The sequence below is a fragment of the Myotis myotis genome, unplaced genomic scaffold, assembly GCF_014108235.1.
Source record: "Myotis myotis isolate mMyoMyo1 unplaced genomic scaffold, mMyoMyo1.p scaffold_m19_p_4, whole genome shotgun sequence".
NCBI classification, from domain to species: Eukaryota; Metazoa; Chordata; class Mammalia; order Chiroptera; family Vespertilionidae; genus Myotis; species Myotis myotis.
In genome coordinates this window covers 4,177,973-4,196,738 of record NW_023416346.1, presented here as the reverse complement: position 1 = coordinate 4,196,738, position 18,766 = coordinate 4,177,973, and the positions used below count along the sequence as shown (strand labels likewise).

Genomic DNA, 18,766 nt, shown 5'->3' with positions numbered 1-18,766 from the left:
GGAAATGAAAAATACCTTATGTATACACACTCTTTATCTTGTTGAATGTGTTCTTATGCATGCAGCCATGTATTCACATCCATTTTTTAAATGCCCACTTGGTAATGTCACTTTGTTAGGACCAGATAAATGACATTTAGTCCTCCATGGATCTTATGTAGTGAGAATATAGGTGGCCTTTAATCATCACCTTGCCTTTTGAATTAAAGAAGGGTGCTAGAAATATGATGGTTTACTCTTCGTAATATCGGCCCCCTCATCCAAATATTGTCATTAACTCCCAAGTGTTAATGAAGTCTGTTAGTCATTCACATGTTAATTCAAGAAATCTTTGCACACTGCCTGCTCTGTTCCAGGCACTATTCTTACATCAGGTATATATGTACAGTGTGTGCAAGACTGACAAGCTTTTAAACTTACAACCTAGTGGGGGAAATAACCAATAAACACATGAATAAACTAACAAGACAATCTCAGTGTTAAGTGCTGTAATTAAATCAAAACCATAAGCCAAGGATTTTTTTTTCCTCTCAGGTGAGAGGAACACTATAGATTGGTAGTCAGGGAGGGCTTCTCGGTGGAGGAGGCTTTTGAGCTGAGAACCAAATGATATATATTTGGGCCTCATTAAGAATCAGAGCAATTTGAGTGAACAGTTGCTATTATATACTGGTTACTAGCAGAGACTTGGAATTAATACAACTTTTGGGAATTCGGTTCCGATTTAAAACCAGTTTGGCCCCCATCATTCCAAGCTCCTCCACAGCTCCCCTTGGCACATTATAACTATTAACTGACCAATTTTCATCTAAATGAATTTCCTTTTAGATGAAATGCTAGTGCTGGTTTATCTTTAGAAATAAGAAATTGAAAGTTGAACAGTCACTGAACTTATGAATTTAACAACAAACCATATGGATTATAGAACTCCTATAAAAATAAATTTACAGAATAAACAGAACAAATCACCCAGCTCACTTTCAAACTTCAACATTCCTCACTTTCTTTTTTTTATGTTGTAAAGACAAGTAAGAAGGTGATTTTATTCACCAACTGCTCAAAAACCCTGGCTGCAGAGAACAGAAATTTGGCTTAGCGAACTCAGACCCAGTAGAAGTCTTTCTTCCTTAATGATTCTGCTGGCACAATCTGGCTGGGAGCAAAAACCTTGATAAAATCAAGGGGGGATCCTCTTAACCCTCCTCCCGTCCCATTGTACTGCATCCTACCAGCCAGAAGCAGAAGTCTTCGGAAGAGGTTTTGAGGCAGCCATTATGTCCTGTTGTTTTCTGTGCCGGTGGGCTTGCTGAACACATCCTTGAGCTGGGCTACAGGCAGAGTTCAAGTCAAGTCTAGGTTGTCAGTTCGTCGGTCTCCTTTTTTTTCAGAAGACTCCTGACGGCGCCCTCTTTGCTTACAGACTGTAGAGGCGAGCGGTATTCTGCCGCAAGGTGGCCAAGGTGTAGTAGAGTGGCTCCTCTTTGATTTTGGCCATCTCTTGAATTGTACGCAGGGCCATGCCTGGATGGGAGTAGTGGCAAAGGCCTTTGGGAACCCCACGAGGAAAGAAGTAGGGTGCATCTGTTTCCACGACAATTCTGTGCAAGGGGATCCTTTTCAGAGCATCCCGGGCTTGCCAGGCAGAAGGGTAAGTCAGGACTGCTGTGAAGCCCACAGACATGTTGGGGAAGTACTCCAGCAGGGGCTCGATGACTGAGTAGCTGCTAGTGAAGCAGTGCCTATGGACCTTGTAGTCCCGAGGCACGCACTTTTTCATGATGGTCAGCAGATCGTGGTCAGCATCTCGGCAGTGGATCACCAAGGGCTTCCTGAGAGACACAGCCAGCTGCAGCTGCCTCTCGAAGACCCTGTGCTGCTGAGGGATAGGTGTCGTGCACTTGTAAGAGTAGTCCAAGCCCATTTCCCCAAAAGCTACAGCCTTGGGATGCCGTAAGCTTTGCAAAATATTTCTCTCTAGATAATCATTGTAGTAACGTGCAAAATGGGGGTGACAGCCAAAGGCTCCCCAAACCAGATCCTCGTTCAACAGCATCTCCCATGGGCCATCCTTGATGGTGCGAGGATCACAGAAATTAGAGATGCAGCCCTGGAATCCCTTAGGGAAGGAATGGCTATATATTTTTCGGAACTTGGCAAAGGTCCCTTTGAAAGACAACTTGGAATACAGCATATCCAAGTGACAATGGGTATCAATGAAACCATCCATTAGGCTCTGCTCCCAGTAACTTCTTGCCAGGGAACTAGATGCATATCTTTCCCCAGAACATAGTGCCTGCTCTTGGAATATTCCTTTCTCCCTCACTATGGCTTCTGAACTTCTGGAGTAATTAAATGAGTAAGAATTCTGGGGGTAATCTTCCCCTGCTGCCTTCAGGTTGCTGGACCAGTTTGGGAAGCACACTGTAGGGCTGGAGGCAGGATTTCCTAAGAAGCTCCAGCTGCTCTGCCCAGCCTGGGATGTATTATTGCTGCTGCTGCCCAGGGAGGGATAGTGAGAAGGCTTTGGACTGCTGGGCCAGTAGCTGGTATAGTTATGTAAAGGACCGCTGTACCAAGGAGACTGGGACATGGCATCGTCAGTGGGGAAGGATGAAGGCTCTGAAATTCTTGAGAGACTCAGTGAGCCTTGCCCCTCCTGAGAGAATTGGACTATAGAAATGCCATTCCCATTAGAGCAGCCTCTTTCTGAAGAGGGGTCCTTAATCACTACACCCCTTTCATTCTGCATTTGGATTTCTGAATGAGAGTCACTTTTGCCCATAAATTTTAAGGCTGTAGAGCCCTTTTCAAAAGTGACTACTCTGGAGTCACCAAGTGGCTTCTCACTGGACTTCTCCTGAGGATATAGAAACATTTTGCTGTCATGAGAGCTGCTGGCATTAATCACCGTCTTTTCCTTGACCTCTGGCCCTGATATTTTCTTTTTCTGAGGAACAGAGGTGCCAGCACTAGCTGGTCTTTCACCAGGATTGGGATGCTCTGTAGTGCTCGGTTTGGTACTAGTGGCAGCCTCTTCCTTTCCTTTCGGCACTGATTTTACCAAGGTGCTCTGGATAGCTAACCCATAGGTCAGCAAAGAGCCTTGGTATTGCCGTCTACCGTGCTTTCTCCAAGCCTTGTTTGGTTGCTCACTGTCACCATTTTGACTCTCAGCTTTGGCTGCTAATTCAGAGTTCACAGACTTAGAGGAACTGTATTTGGAATTAGCTTTAAAGCTGTAGGCATCGTCTCGAGAAGCCATTTTTCCTAGAAAGGCGCCGGCAGGGCAGAGCCCGCAGCGGATAGCGCTCCTAGAAAGGCGCCGGCAGGGCAGAGCCCGTAGCGGATAGAGCGTAAGGGGTGGGTGGGGGGGGGCACAGAGGGAGTTCCAGACAGAAGGAACCCAAAGTACTCCGAATTAGGCAGTCTTTGGAGGCCGCTCCCCCCACGTCTGGGCCTGAGGAATAGGAGGAATTTCCCTGGCAGGACGAGCCCCTGGAAAAACCTCGGCTTGAAGGCCACAAGGTCCTCCTCTGGGCTTTCAGACACTCAGGGCTGCTAGCCTCTCCTGACTGTGAGGCAGAGCTATGAGGTGGCCAGCTGGAGGGGGCCACGTCACTGGGCTCCCGGAGTCATTTGCGTTTGCTTGGGGACCCTACCTCTGTGCCGTTCCTGTGGTACTTGACTTTGCACCCGTCTGAGTCAACGGTGGGTCCGCTTTCTTTCACCTGCCCATCACAGTTCTCAGAGTTCCAGAAATGTCAAAGGCCTCGCACTGAATTTGTGATTTAGTGCTCAGGAGAAGTCTCAAGGCGGATTTACCGAAGGCTCAGTATGGCGCCCAAGCCCTCGATGCGCCTCGATGCGCCTCCTCGAGGACTAAGAACCTTCTTCTTCCGGTACATCAAAGCACTTCCGGGACACTAAGGCACTTCCGGTTGGGGATGGGGGTGGGGATGAGCTGGGGGTGGGGAAGGGAGGGGTGGGTCTAAAGCTCCATGTGGTTTGAAATAGAAGGCCTTTCTGAAATGTTGAAGCCCTTGAAAAGACTGCAAGGTGCCTCATAGACCACACACAGGGCACTCTTGAACTGGGCTTAGAGGTTCAAGCCATCAATGTTGTGAAGGACAACACTGCCGAATCTAGTTCCCGAAGGGAGGGGTAAGGGAGTAAAGTGCAGCTAGTCCCACCCGCCAGTCCTTTCCACCGGAAGCAACTCCCGTCAACCAAGGAGGACGGTGGGGGTGGCCAGAAGCACTCCAGTCAACCAAGGGGGGGATGGTGATGGTGGCGGTGGCCGGAAGCACTCCCGTCAGTCAAGGGGGGGAGTGGTGGTGGCCGGAAGCACTCCCATCGACCAAGGGGGGGAGTGGTGGTGGCCGGAAGCACTCCCATCAACCAAGGGGGGATGGTGGCGGTGGCCGGAAGCACTCCCCTCAACCAAGGGGACGGTGGCCGGGATGGGGAAGAATGGGGGGAGTCGGGGCGGAAGTGAAGGGAGTCAGTGCAGGAGTGGGGTGGGGGAGGGGAGAGTATGGCAGGGAGCGGTTTGCAAGGAACCCTTCCGACTTCCCTCAGGTCAGTCTAACCCTGGAGCTGCCACCATTGTTTGCCTTTTGTTTCCTTTCCCCCCATATTCTTTTCAAAAACCATAGTTACAGTTTTAAAAACATATTTTAAATATACGTGCTTTCAAAACAATAGTCTTTGTAGTATGCTACCACTTTCAATCCCGATTTTTTTTCCACTCAATCAACATTTCTACATAACCTAAATATTTTTCGTATTGCTGCATAGTTTTATTTCTTTTTTTTGGGGGGGGGTTCTATTTCTGCATAGTTTTAAAAAATCATTCTAGTGCTTTCCTCATAATCCAAGAGTACATAGATATGCCATAATTCACCAGACACTTCATTTGGTTAACCCTTTAAGTTCCCTCACTCTAGTTTTTTCTCTCTAACAAAAGTAAATGCTGCAAAGAACATCTTTGCAAATGTTTCTCCATATTTTTCTTTTCTTCTTTGGGCTTTATACCCAGAAATAAAGTTCCCGAGAAGTATAGGAATTTTAAAATGTCTCCTCAGAGTACCACATGGCCCCAGAAGAATTGTAATAATTTAATATCCCATCCAGTAATCCTACCAGGTATACTTAATAGGAGAAACAAACAAAACCAGTGACTCACTGTTCTTTTAATTTGCACTTACCTGATAATTTCTTACAGTGAATACTTTACTTTTATTTGTTGACACACCTATATTTGCCCTTATTTTATTAATTTGTACACATTTTTAAATCTGTGAGGGAAATGCTTTTTGTGTGTGTGGGTGGCTTATAACTGTGATGGACTTGAATTCTGTTTGCTTATATTTTAGTTAGAATCTTTGCTCTATAAATCATACGTAGTGAAATTGTTCTGGAGCAGTAGTTCTCAACCTTGGCGTGCTCCACAGTCCCCCCCGCCCCCCTTTTTAATGGTAAGACTATCAGGCACTGCAGTTCACCTTCATGCTATCTTATCATTTTTGGTATCCTGGGGGAGTTACATAATGTTGTGGAAATTTTCTTTTTCTTGAAAGTTTGAAAGAATCCATTAGTGAATCATATTGGTTGGAGCCTTTGTTGGGGCAACTGTTTGGGTAATTTTTTTCACTTTTTATTTGGTTATTAGTTTATTCATGTGTTTTGATAGTTCACAATTCTTACAGAAATATCATCTCTTTAATTGTGGCTTTAAATTTATCTTTCATAAAGGCTTGTATAATTTGTCATAAGATAATTTATAATTTATTGCGTCTATATGTCATGTACTATTTCATTATTTCATTGTTTATATTCTTTCTTGATCATCTTTGTTAGAATCTGATCTATTTCATTTATTTAAAAAACTTGGATTTATTTGTTGCAGTTGTTTTTCTTCTTTCAAATTCATCTATTTGTGCTTTTATCCTTTTTGCTTTCTGCTTGTTTTCCTTATGACACATTTTTGCACTTTCAAAAATTTTTGTTCAGTTCATTGCTCACTGGTTCAAAACTCTGACTGAATTTCAGAATTACTTGGGGAACTTTAAAAAATACTAATGCCACTCTCACCCACCCCAAGATTCTGATATAATTTATTTAGGCTTGGCTCTGCTTTATTTTTTATTTTTAAGTTCCTAATGTGAAGTCAAGGCCGAGAATTGCTGTTAGCACATTTAACGAAGTTAACTATCATATATATATATATATATATATATATATATATATATAATTTCAGACAGGAAGGGAGATGCAGAGAGGGATAGAAACATCAATGATGAGAAAGAATCACTGGGATTGAACCCACAACCCTGGCATGTGCCTGACCGGGATTTGAACAGTGAACTCCTGGTTCATAGGTCAATGCTCAACCACTGAGCCATGCTGGCTGAGCTAAGTTAACTATCTTTAACTCTAAGTTCTCTTATGTAATAATCTAAATAAAATAATTTACCCAAGATTTATAGATTTGCCTGTATCTTATAGGTTGGTACGTTTAAAACTTTTTAGCCCAGCCGGCGTGGCTTAGTAGTTGTGGGCTTGATCCCCAGTGTGGGATGTGGAGGAGGCAGCGGATCAATGATTTTCTCTCATCATGGGTGGTTCTCTCTCTCTCTCTCTCTCTCTCTCTCTCTCTCTCTCTCTCTCTCCCCCTCTCCCTTTCTCTCTGAAATCAATAAGAATATATTTAAATTTTTTATTAGAATCAATACTTGTATTTTTCAATTTATTCTCAGCACAATAATTATGTAAACCAGAATCAATTTTATAGTGTAACAAACAAAAGAAAGCATTTATTGGAACAAAAAGAGCTGTAGCCTGGGAGACACAGATTCAGGTAGCAACCTAATTTGTGTTCCACTGAGACAAAAGGGAGGCCACCTTTTATAGAGAGTGTTGCTGCCTTTTAGAGAGAAAGGTTCTGCCCAAGTTCCCAATTCCGTCTGTTTTATGCAGGTTGGGGCAGGTGTCAGTTCATTGGTGAAAAGATAGAACCAGGAACATCCTTGCAGTGGTTGACTCAGAGGGTGTAAGCACGCAAGGGAATAAATAGTACAGAAGGTTGAAATCTCAGTCTGTGTCTTTTCCTGAAATGCAGAGTGCACCAGAGGCCTCTGTCAGAAATGGCCGCCACCTGTATACATGGCAGAGACCCCAGGAAAACCGCACAACTCCCAGCAATGGTGCAAACCAACACCTGCAATATCATCTCTAGCTAAAAACATAAGGTGTGGTGGGAAGGGGAAGGCCAGTTATAGCAGGTTATCTGGAAAGGCACAGTCAACAAGGGTAAGGTTGTTAGGCAGATTTAAGTCCTTGCCTCTCCATTGCTAAAAGTTTCTAAAGACTTTGAGTCATTCTCTAACTGGTACAGTGGGAACATCTTTGCACATGGGGATTTTCCTTATACATGTAAATGTTTCTTACAAAAGGGTAACTTTTACTCAGTTTTCAGAGCTTCCCCGGTGTCTGCAGTTTCTTAAAAATAACCATCCTAAAATAATCCTCATGCCAAGGAGGCATATTTTGAGGTGACAGTGTGTGCTCCCCTTCACGTTCATGATGGAGTTCTGCAGCCCTGTATTCTCAAGGGACCAGAACATGAACTATCAGTATATCCCTCTTCTAGAAATATTGAAGCCCGGTCTAAAATGATGTATTTTTTCTCTTTATTTCCATTTGGCATCCTTTACTCACTTTTAATTCAGCATTAGATTGATGAATACTTAGTGATTACATACATGACAGTGTCGTCAATTGCTCTATGCCAGTTTGGTCATTCATCAATATATATCAGTTTGGTCATTCATAAATATATATAATAAATATATATCAGTATATTCTTCATAAGTATATATTCACTAGGGGCCCAGTGCATGAATTTGTGCACCTTGAAAGGGACTGTGGGCTGCGAGGCTGCGGTGGGCACAGGGGCGGGTCTCGGCCAATCCTCCTCGCCCCTGCCCTACCCTGCCACGGCCCCATTCCCCTGTCTGCCGCTGCCACTCCCACACGCTGACGGTGCCGCTTGCACCTGCTGATGTTGCAGAGCGATTGGGGCCAGTGCCGTCAGCGGGTGCAAACGGGTGCAAGCAGATCCAGCGCTGGCAGCGGGTGCGAGAGGTGGCTGCCGGCCCCGATTGCCCCTCAGGAGCAGGGGGAGGTGGAGAAGCCCTGAGGAGCGATCAGGGCAGGCAGTCACTGCTCGCACCCACTGACAGTGCTGACAGATTGGAGCCGGCACTGGGTGCCAGCAGTGGGTGTGAGTGGGGCCAGTGCTGGCAGCAGGTGTGGGTGCCAGGCGGGACCGTGGTGCACAGGAGCAAAGAATTTTCAGTAACCACCAGAGGATCGCCCCGATGACAGTGACTGGCACCCTGCCTTGGTCTGGCGCCCCTGCTCACCTGCTCCACCATCCCGATGCAGCTGATGCCGGCTATGTTCTGCACGCACCCCCTGGTTGTCAGCGCACATCATAGCGACCAGTTGTTCAGTTGTTCCGCAGTTCGGTCTATTTGCATATTAGCCTTTTATTATATAGGATAACTACATTTCAGGTCGTTAATAAATGTATATTCAATACATAGAAGTAGGTGAGAGCTATGAATATTTTCTCTACGCTTTCCGACCCAATTACTAAAAGATAAGTTTCAGATTGAATACGACTGTAGGGATGGAAAACTTTTCCCTTCTTCCTTTCTAGGTTCTTTGGCTAGTCTAGTAGTTAAACTGACTTAAGACAGACTAACAGGAGGAAAACAAATTTTGTATATATGGTAGCCCCATAAAAATATGAGACTTCCTGGTAGTCAGGAAATTGAGGCTTACATCCACCTTGAACTAAGGAGAAGAGGTTAGGGCTCTGGGCTTCAAAGGAGAGTAGAACAATTCACAGGAAGTTGGGCAGAGCAAATGTTTGGTAAACAAATGTTTGCCATGCCATGCAGATAAATCTTTCCGATTTAAAAAGTTTTCTCTGATAATAGCTCTCTTCCTGGCACAGGGCCCTTATCTAAATTCTTTTAGGTAGTTAAGTGGGAAGTACAAGTTCTTCCTGAGTCTGTTGGGCCCCTATTGTCTTCAGCTTGAAATAACCCACTTGCCGAAGTGGCACATTTGGGGGGGCGGGGAGGGGCGGGGGAGGAAGCACATTTTCTGTTCTCCCTTACTACCTTTACTGAAAACTTAATAAAACCCCAGCTCTGTTGTCCTTTAGGTGTTCCAGCAACATCTTCTCACCCCTTACTTTTTCTTACTGAGATATAATTCATGCAACATAAAATTTACCATTTTAACATGCTCAGCACAGCTTGGTGTCCAATATAATTTTGAATTTTTATTTATTTACTTAAAATTTTTATATTTGAAAGTACTACATATGTTCCCTTTTCTCTCCCATTGACTCCTTATAGCAAACCCCCGCCCACTTGCCCCAAAATTGAGGTAAAATTTATATAACATAAATAAATCATTAGTCTTTTATTTTTTTATTTTTATTTTTTAATATATTTTATTGATTTTTTTACAGAGAAGAAGGGAGAGGGATAGAGAGCTAGAAACATCGATGAGAGAGAAACATCGACCAGCTGCCTCCTGCACACCTCCTACTGGGGATGTGCCCGCAACCAAGGTACATGCCCTTGACCGGAATCGAACCTGGGACCCTTCAGTCCACAGGCTGACGCTCTATCCACTGAGCCAAACCGGTTTGGCAAGTCTTTTAAAGTGTACAATTCAGTGTCATCTAGTATATCCACAGTGTTGTACAACTATCACATCTTTCTAGTTTCAAGATATTTTATTTTTTTAAATATATTTTTATTGATTTCAGAGAGGAAGGGAGAAGGAAAGATAGAAACATCAATGACGAGAGAGAATCATTGATTGGCTGCCTCCTGCACGTCTCCTCCTGGGGATCGAGCTGGCAACCTGGGCATGTGCACTGACCTGGAATCGAACCTGGGACCCTTCAGTCCACAGGCCAATGCTCTACCACTGAGCAAAACTGGGTAGGGCATAGTTCCAAGACATTTTAATCACCCCAGAAGGAAACCCTGTATCCATCCAATAGCATCTCTCCAGAAATATTCACTCAGCATAAATATGACAATATTCTAGTCGTGAGTTTAGCTAAGTTCTAAATGGAATCAGGCCAGATGAATTCCCCAAGAAAGCAGCTGAACATGGGGCCATTTTGGAATAAAGCCAAAGGTGCCATTTGAAGGATATAGATCTCTGGGCTTACTAGATTTTTAGAACCTGAACTGGTAAAGACAGTGCCTAGTCAATATTGGTAACTTATTTTTTTTTTCATTTTGAATATAATTATTTCACTAACTAAAACTCACTTCTATAATCCTTTATGGTAATTAACAAAGCTTCCTGTGTTGATCAGAGATAAACTACTGACACATTTTATCAGCTCCTTCTAAAGTGTAGGCTTCTGATAGAAATTTGCTGAACACTCCCAAAGCATATCTTCCTAATTAGGATAACTGACCACCCAAACAGACACACTCATATCTATTATATTGTCCATGTTGAATTACCCTGATGTTACACCATATGCATAATTAAATTTTGCAACTTTAATGATAAAAATTGGTCAAAAATGGGAGCAAAGGGAATATTAAAATGGAGCTTTCAAGTAGCCTGTGCCCCAGGTAAAGAGTAAATGGTAGCCTAAGTCTACTGTTCTCTTCGTTATCCTCAATTACCATGTTTTTCTCAGTATGTGAGCATCTCACCATGTTGACAATTATTCCAATCATTAAAGATCCTCCCCTCCCCTCATACAACATGGCACCTAAGCCTAAGGAAGCTATTTCAACTGCTCTTCAAGAAGAGGCCTTTGCTTCATTCAACATGGGAGAAAATTGGGCTGTGTTGTATTACTGAATGAGGCACAGTTTTCAGTGGTTAAGGATATTCAAGGGTATTTTTTATTATCTCTGATTTTTACTAACTACTTTATAATCTACCTTTCCTAGCTGAGTGTCCCATCCACCCAAACACATAACAGAATGTGAGATGAGACAGGGTCTGGCATTGAGCTGGGTTCTTTGAGGTTCCTGAAGAAGTGTAAGGCGGGGGTCTCTGGTACACTAGAATTTCAGATATGCCTGTTTTCATTGCTCTCAAGGCAAGAAATCAGTAGGACCAGAAGTCAGGGTAATTTTACCCTAGATCCAAGGTAGTTTTATGTTATTTTTAATGGGAAAAAATGACAAAACATATTCATCTTGTGAGAAAGAATATTATTTTGTCTATAACACATACATATAGAATCCCACTGTGAAATTACAAAGACAGACAGTTCAATTTATGGTAGAGATGAATGATGGATTTATTTCTTTAATATCATTTCCTCATTCAAACCAGATGGTGATGAAAATATAAAATAATCTTTATATACTGAAATCTGGATTATATATTCATTATCATAGCTCATGTGTAGAATATCTTTTTGCAAAATAGCCTCAACTTTTTTCTTTACAGTAACAAAAAGGATATGGACAGTAAGTAGCTTTATTGATTTTAAATTTGCTGTTTTTTTTTAATTTCTTAGTTTCTAATTATGATTCTAACAGGTATTAGCTTTTGATGCATATGAAGAAGCTGAAATGGATGATAAAAGGCAAGAAGCCTATAGAATAAGACGGTATAAAATCTACTTCTACCCTGAAGATGACACAATTGAAGTAATTGAACCATTTGTAGAAAATAGCGGACTGCCTCAAGGTATCTATTTAAAGCAGTGTTATAGTTCTTTATTTTGTAACTTCTGCTTTTATATACTATCTTTCTCTAGCTTTTTAAAAAGACCTCATGCTGCCCTAGCTGGTTTGGCTTAGTGGATAGAGTGTTAAAGGATCCCCGGTTCAATTCCCGTCCAGGGCAAGTACCTTGGTTGCAGGCTTGCTCTCCAGTCCTGGTCAGGGTGAGTGCAGGAAGCAACCAATTGATGTGTCTCTCACACATCAGTGTTTCTTTCTTTCTGTTTTCTCCCTCTCCCTTCCACTCTCTCTAAAAATCAATGGAAAAATGTCCTTGGGTGAGGATTAACCAAAAAAAAAAAAAAGACCCCATGCTACTTTTCATGTGTCTAACTTGCTGGCCACGGTGAATATACACATGCTATTAGCTTGTATTTACTAGTAGTGACTTATCAGATTTCTTGCCCCCTACCTCAACATTGGCCATTTCTCTCACTCTTCTGTGACATACTTGTATTCTTTCAGGTGATGTTCTAGTATGAGCAAACTCTCCCATGTCTGACTTTTTTTTCTTCAGATATTTTGGTCTTTTTGCTATGATCATATTACTTCCTTCACAACACTCTCAAGGGAAGAGAGAAGATGTTTTTCTACTGCCACTTCCAGATCGGTCTTCACTCTTTTCTTGAATTTACCGCCATTTGCTTCAACCACCCTTTCATCCTCATACCCGTTCACTACAGACTTTGATGATACTTCGACAGAGGGTTATTGTTCTTTCACCCCATGTAAGGCAGTCATCTTTATGCATACTCTACTTCTACCAGACAAGCATTAACTCTGTGATATGGCCACCTGAGAAGCTAATTCTGGGTGGCATTATTAGAAGCATGGCAGAGATCAAGGGAAGTGACTGATTTCTTCTGTTTATGCTATTAGTCAATCATGCGGGACAATGCTGAGTGCTTTATGCCTTCAGTGTATAGCAACCCGTGATGGTAAAAGAACTGAAAATTGTCATATGTAAGGCAAATTATGGAAATGGAAAATCTGTAAAGGGAATACTTAGGTGTGCCTGATAAATGTCTTCAGAAATCTAAAGGGATATCATGTGGAAGAGGGGTGACCTAATTTTCTGTATCCTCAAGTACAGGACCTAATAGGTCAGAATCCAGTTCAGTAAGAGGAATAATTTTCTGAAAGAGACCTGCCAGAAGTTGTAGTGGATGGTTCTGGATGAGCAGAGTCAGGGTTGGGTGGAGGAGAAGGGAGTCACATATTTGTTTTGGTCATTGGTATAGATGAGTGGTCGGCAAACTCATTAGTCAACAGAGCCAAATATCAACAGAACAACGATTGAAATTTCTTTTGAGAGCCAAATGTTTTAAACTTAAACTATATAGGTAGGTACATTGTTATTAACTTAATTAGGGTACTCCTAAGGCTTAGGAAGAGCCACACTCAAGGGGCCAAAGAGCCGCGTGTGGCTCGCGAGCCGCAGTTTGCCGACCACGGGTCTAGATGGATGGTCCTGGGAGCAAGTCAGGGGTTATTTTTCACTGACAGTTAGTAGAGGTGTAGGAAGGGAGTCACATGTTTGTTTGGTGTTTGGTGTCGATGCCCTTCCAGGGCCCCTTTGATCTCTGACAAACTGTGATTCTTGGGTTTATTATGATCTCTCTGTCTTTCTGAGCATCACCATCTCTAATAGCTTAGGCTCTGAAATTGCCGTCTCTTACTAAGGTCTCTGCTTCATTTACTTTTCCTGTTGTTTACTCCACCATCTTTGTTCTTTATTCTCATAGCAAAACATTTCTTGAATCTGTTCATGTTTCTCTGTCCCCTTTGCTACCATTATAACCCTGGATAATCTTATTTCTTGATTAGAATAATGGAATAGGTGCCTAATAGATCTCTCTGATTCCATTTCTGCTCCTCCTACAAAGCAGCCAGAGTATAGTGTGGGATATTACCTTGGTGCAATGGTGGTCTCCAAGAAGCATGCATATGGGCTTTCCAGAGACCACAGAACAGAAGCCTCTTGGGCCAGATTAAAATGCATCAATCACATGATGCATTAAAATGATTTCAAATACATTGCAAGATGCAAGGGGAAAGAGATGAGGTAGGTTCACACACTTAGGACAGGGTAAAAGTGCGTGGAAGGACCACCTTGCCTGAATCTGGGGGTAAGCAATGGTCCTATGTGTCTCCTTCTGCTGCATCAGCCCTTCCTGCTAATTAGTGTGGTTGGGAGACCAGAGTGGAAGTTCAAGAATAACCAAATACAGAAGGGACGGTGGGGTAATGGCACATACTGTATCAGAGAGATGCAAGGACAGTGGGCCTGGCCATAGCTGCAGCTCACCAATACACCTGCTGAATAGTAGAGACTTTGTGTTTCTTGGGCAAAGGACACATGGGGCCAGAATGTGTGTCACCAGTGGATGAGTGGCCGAATTAAAGCCTCATGAATATTGAGTACTCATGAATATTTACTATATCTTGTAGATTAGTGCATGATGAATATTTAGAACCCAGGTGCCTCATGTATACTTAATATATACTGAAAATTAGTTATCTCTTGGTTCTTCCATACCTTTCTTTCTATGTTTAAAATATACATGCTCTACTTCAGTGATGGCGAACCTGTGACACGCGAACTCATTTTTTGGGTTGATTTTTCTTTGTTAAATGGCATTTAAATATATAAAATAAATATCAAAAATATAAGTCGTTGTTTTACTATGGTTGCAAATATCAAAAAATTTCTATATGTGACACGGCACCAGAGTTAAGTTAGGGTTTTTCAAAATGCTGACACGCCGAGCTCAAAAGGTTCACCATCACTGCTCTACTTACTATTTACTTATTGTTATTAACAGATTTTATGATTTTCTGCCTATGTCGAATAAACTTTTTGTTTGCTACTTATTTGGCTTAGTGCCTCCATATTGATATACTATATTGGATTCTAGGGGGAGAAATAGAGGAATTTGGGGACCTTGAGAATAAGTTGGTGATGAGTCAGTATGCAAAGGACTTCCTTCAATGCTGAAGGGATTGAGGTTTTAATTTTTAAAAAATATATTTTTGTTGATTTCAGAGAAGGAAGAGGGAAAGAGAGATAGAAACATCAATGATGAGAGAGAATCATTGCTCAACTGCCTCCTGCACACCCAAGGATATTTTCCCATTGATTTCCATAGAGAGTGGAAGAGAAAGGGAAAGACAGAGAGAAACATCAATGTGAGAGAAACACATGGATTGGTTTCCTCTTCCACACATCCTGACCAGGGCCTGTGCCTGGGAGGAGCCTGCAACCGAGGTATGTTCCCTTGACCAGAATCAAATGTAGGACCCTTCGGTCCCCAGACCGACACTCTGTCCACTGAGCCAAACCAGCTAAAGCGGCCTTGATATTTAAAAAAAGGTTTTCACAACTTTTTAACGTTGAAAGTGTGACATTTTATTTTGTAAATGGACAAGAGGTCTCTGACTCTTTAGAGTCATTTTTTTAACATGTATAAGGCAGTTTTTAAAGATTTACAATAATGTATTAGATAATGCTTAAAGAATTATTTCAGAAAAGAAAGAACATTTATAACTTTCAGTTTCCATGAGCATATATTTTATGTAAGTGTGTATATTAGGTAAGTGATGTATTGTTTTAATAAAAAAATATTTTCTTGTAAGTTTACACTTAAATGCTTTACTTTGATATTCTCTACACACGCCTTCCTCATTTTTGATTACCTTCCCTACATGACACCAAATTTACACAAGTGATGGACAGGAAGTCTAGGACATCCTGAACCTGCATTAGTGACTTGCATTGATTTTTATTATTATTTTTAAGTGAAAACTAACATTCCTGTGGCTCACTGGCACCTGTCCAGTGAGTCTTTGTTTTATTAAACTATCCAAGAAAAGAAATGAATTGCAAGATCTTCTCTGAGGACCTTTATTAGGAGTTTTCAATTTTTCACCCTCTTGATTTCAAATGTCACATAGGCAGACTCCAAAGGCAAATTGAAGATAGTCATAATGATTTATTTGAAAATAATTTTTAGGTAAGTAATAGGGCATGTTATTCATAAACACCCAGAAAAAAAAAAAAAACCTTGAGTAAAAGACAATTCTAAAGTATCCTGTGAAAATGCCAGAATTTCTGATTGGCTCATTCTGAGCAGGTCATTTCCCTGAGTGAAGACACAGCTCCAGGGGTTTGTATAGGATACATAGTAATCATGATATGTAACAAGACCGAATTTGTCAGCAGAGTGAAGATACCTGATGGGCTCTAGCAAGTCCGGTGGAAAGAAAACACGAATAAGCAAGCTTTGTTTAGTGAGAAACCAGTTTCTCTTGAAATTCAGTATGATGATTTTTGTGAAGGAAAGTCTGTTTGAACAGAGGATACCCTGCAAAATAATTTAAATACCTTCTTTAGGCTTTTCTAAATTAAAAAAAAAAACTGGGGAAAAGAACACAGGCTTAATGAATCAGTGGCTCAAACCTGGGATGGGGTGGTAGTATTTCTTTCAGTTGTGTCTTGAGTGGTCTGGGACTGCTTTTCATGTGCCTGTGGGCCCTGGGAAGGGGCTAGGGGTCACACTTAGGTGCTGGGCACGGATGGTGTTCCTGTCACTTTCATAGGGTCTCAATATTTTCCAAATGAACTAGGAGGTCAGATGCACTTGTTTGTTTATTTTTTTGTAGAGCAGACTGTTTAGAAATTCGTGCACCTGGATTTAGCCTCCCTTTTAGTTGCCTCTCCTATCATGTAAAGTTTTTAGGGAGGGAGGAGTTAGAATAAGCCAAAAACAAAGAAGCATCCCTTAGCAAGGGGCCATAATGGGCATTCAGTTGTATGCAGCTTCTAATCAGAACATATTTTTAATGTTCCAGAATCCTGGCTGTCAGAGAGATATATGTGTATTATAAGTCAAAATCACTTTACACTTCAAGGCTTGCTTTCATTTCTTGCCATGACATTATTCTCTTTTTGGTTAGATGTGTTATATTTGTAGAATTTGTTGCAATGTAGTTGAAATAATTTATACTAAGCCATGAATGTCAGAGGTTAACCCCAATAGTTTTACCTCCAATTGTCTAACAGAAAACTCCTTTGTTAAATACTACCAAGTCCAAACTAATCTATGCTAAGTAAATGATAATGATTAGAAATGTGCCATGGATATTCTGATAATGTCTATACCAGTTTTCAGTTGAGAGAGATAATTAGAATCTTCTGACCTACCACCAGAAATTCTGATTCTGTAGGCCTGGGGTCTAGAACTTGGTTCTTAGTGTATCCCTGGTTAAGAACACTGATCTAGGATGTCCAGTACTATCTATAATAATAAAAGTGTCCTTCCGGACGATCTTCTGGACGAAGCCTCAGTGGCAGAGGCTGAGGCAGGGGTGACCATGGTGGTGGCGGGGGCTGAGCCCCTTGCACAGATTTTGTGCATTGGGCCTCTAGTGTTGAATAAGAGAGGTAAAAGCGGACATCCCTGTCTTGTTCCTGTTCTTAAGGGAAATGCTTTTAGTTTTTGTCTACTGAGTATGATGTTATCATGATATGTAACATCATATAGGCCTTTATTATGCTTAGGTATGATCCCTGTATTCCCAGTTCAATTAGCACTTTTATCATAAATGGGTATGGATTTTATCAAGTGCCTTTTCTGCATCTATTGATATGATCATGTAGTTTTTACCCTTCTTTTTGTTTATGTGATGTATCACGTTTATTGATGTGCGGATATTGTACCAATCTTGCCTCTCCGGAATGAATCCCACTTCATCATGGTGTATGACAGTGATGGCGAACCTTTTGAGCTCGGCGTGTCAGCATTTTGAAAAACCCTAACTTAACTCTGGTGCCGTGTCACATATAGAAATTTTTTGATATTTGCAACCATAGTAAAACAAAGATTTATATTTTTGATATTTATTTTATATATTTAAATGCCATTTAACAAAGAAAAATCAACCCAAAAAATGAGTTCGCGTGTCACCTCTGACACGCGTGTCATAGGTTCACCATCACTGGTGTATGATCTTTTCAGTGTATTGCTGGATCCAGTTTGCTAATATTTTCTTGAAGATTTTAGCATCTATATTCATCAGGGATATTGGCCTATACTTTTCTTTCTTTGTATTATCTTTACCTGGGGTTGGAATTAGGATAATGCTAGCCTCATAAAATGAGCTTGGGGGTGTTCCCTCCTCTTAAATATGTTGGAATAGTTTGAGAAGGATAGTTATTAGCTTCTTTGAACGTTTGGTAAAATTTGCTTGTGAAGCTGTTGGGTCCAGGACTTTGGTTTGCTGGGAGTATTATTTTTTATTTATTTATTTATTTATTTATTTATTTATTTATTTATTTATTATTACTGCTTCAATTTCTTTAGTTGTAATTGGTCTTTTAAGATTTTCTGATTCTTCCTGATTGTTTTGGAAGATTGTATTTTTCTAGAAATTTACTCATTTCACTCAGGTTGTCCATTTTGTTGGCATATAGTTTATCATAGTATTTTCTTACAATCCATTGTATCTATGTGGTGTCAGTTGTTATTTCTCTTTCATTTTTAATTTCATTTATTGAGGTCCTGTCTCTTTTTTTCCTTGATGAGTCTGGTTAAAGGTTTGTCAATTTTGTTTATTTTTTCAAAGAACCAGCTCTTGTTTTCGTTGGATGTATCCTAGGTCTACAATGTTACTAAAATGAACTCAACATACTTAATTCTGGGAGGTAAATTCCTAAAAACTAAATTTAGTGGTATGAGCAAAGATCTAAAGCAAATCCCAACTGCGTGAAATGAAAACACATTAAACATAAAGGGATCTATCATCATTTTGATCTAAACCACAGGGAGATGTTAGAAAGTTAAAGCTTGCAGAGTGTAATCAAATAGCAGAGCCTTTAAAAATTGGAAGAGGGATGTAAAATATCAAGATAAGGAAGAGCTTAAAAGCAGATATCTGATGCCTGGACATCTGTCCAACTTGGGACAGTG

At 41.2% G+C, this 18,766-nt stretch overlaps 2 protein-coding genes across 2 annotated transcripts in view; one reads left to right on the top strand and one right to left on the bottom strand.

The window, feature by feature from the left end:
* Window positions 1-18,766, top strand: part of EFHC2 (EF-hand domain containing 2) — a 156,183-nt gene that overhangs the window by 40,570 nt on the left and 96,847 nt on the right. The window contains exon 3 of the mRNA XM_036305029.1: window positions 11,613-11,763. Coding sequence (XP_036160922.1) covers window positions 11,613-11,763 — 151 coding nt within the window. The remainder of the gene's footprint in view (window positions 1-11,612; window positions 11,764-18,766) is intronic.
* Window positions 1,415-8,438, bottom strand: LOC118653763 (putative deoxyribonuclease TATDN2). Its single transcript, XM_036304519.1, is given in 4 exon segments — window positions 1,415-3,288; window positions 3,291-3,311; window positions 3,404-3,728; window positions 8,427-8,438. Coding segments are annotated over 4 exon segments (2,232 nt in total).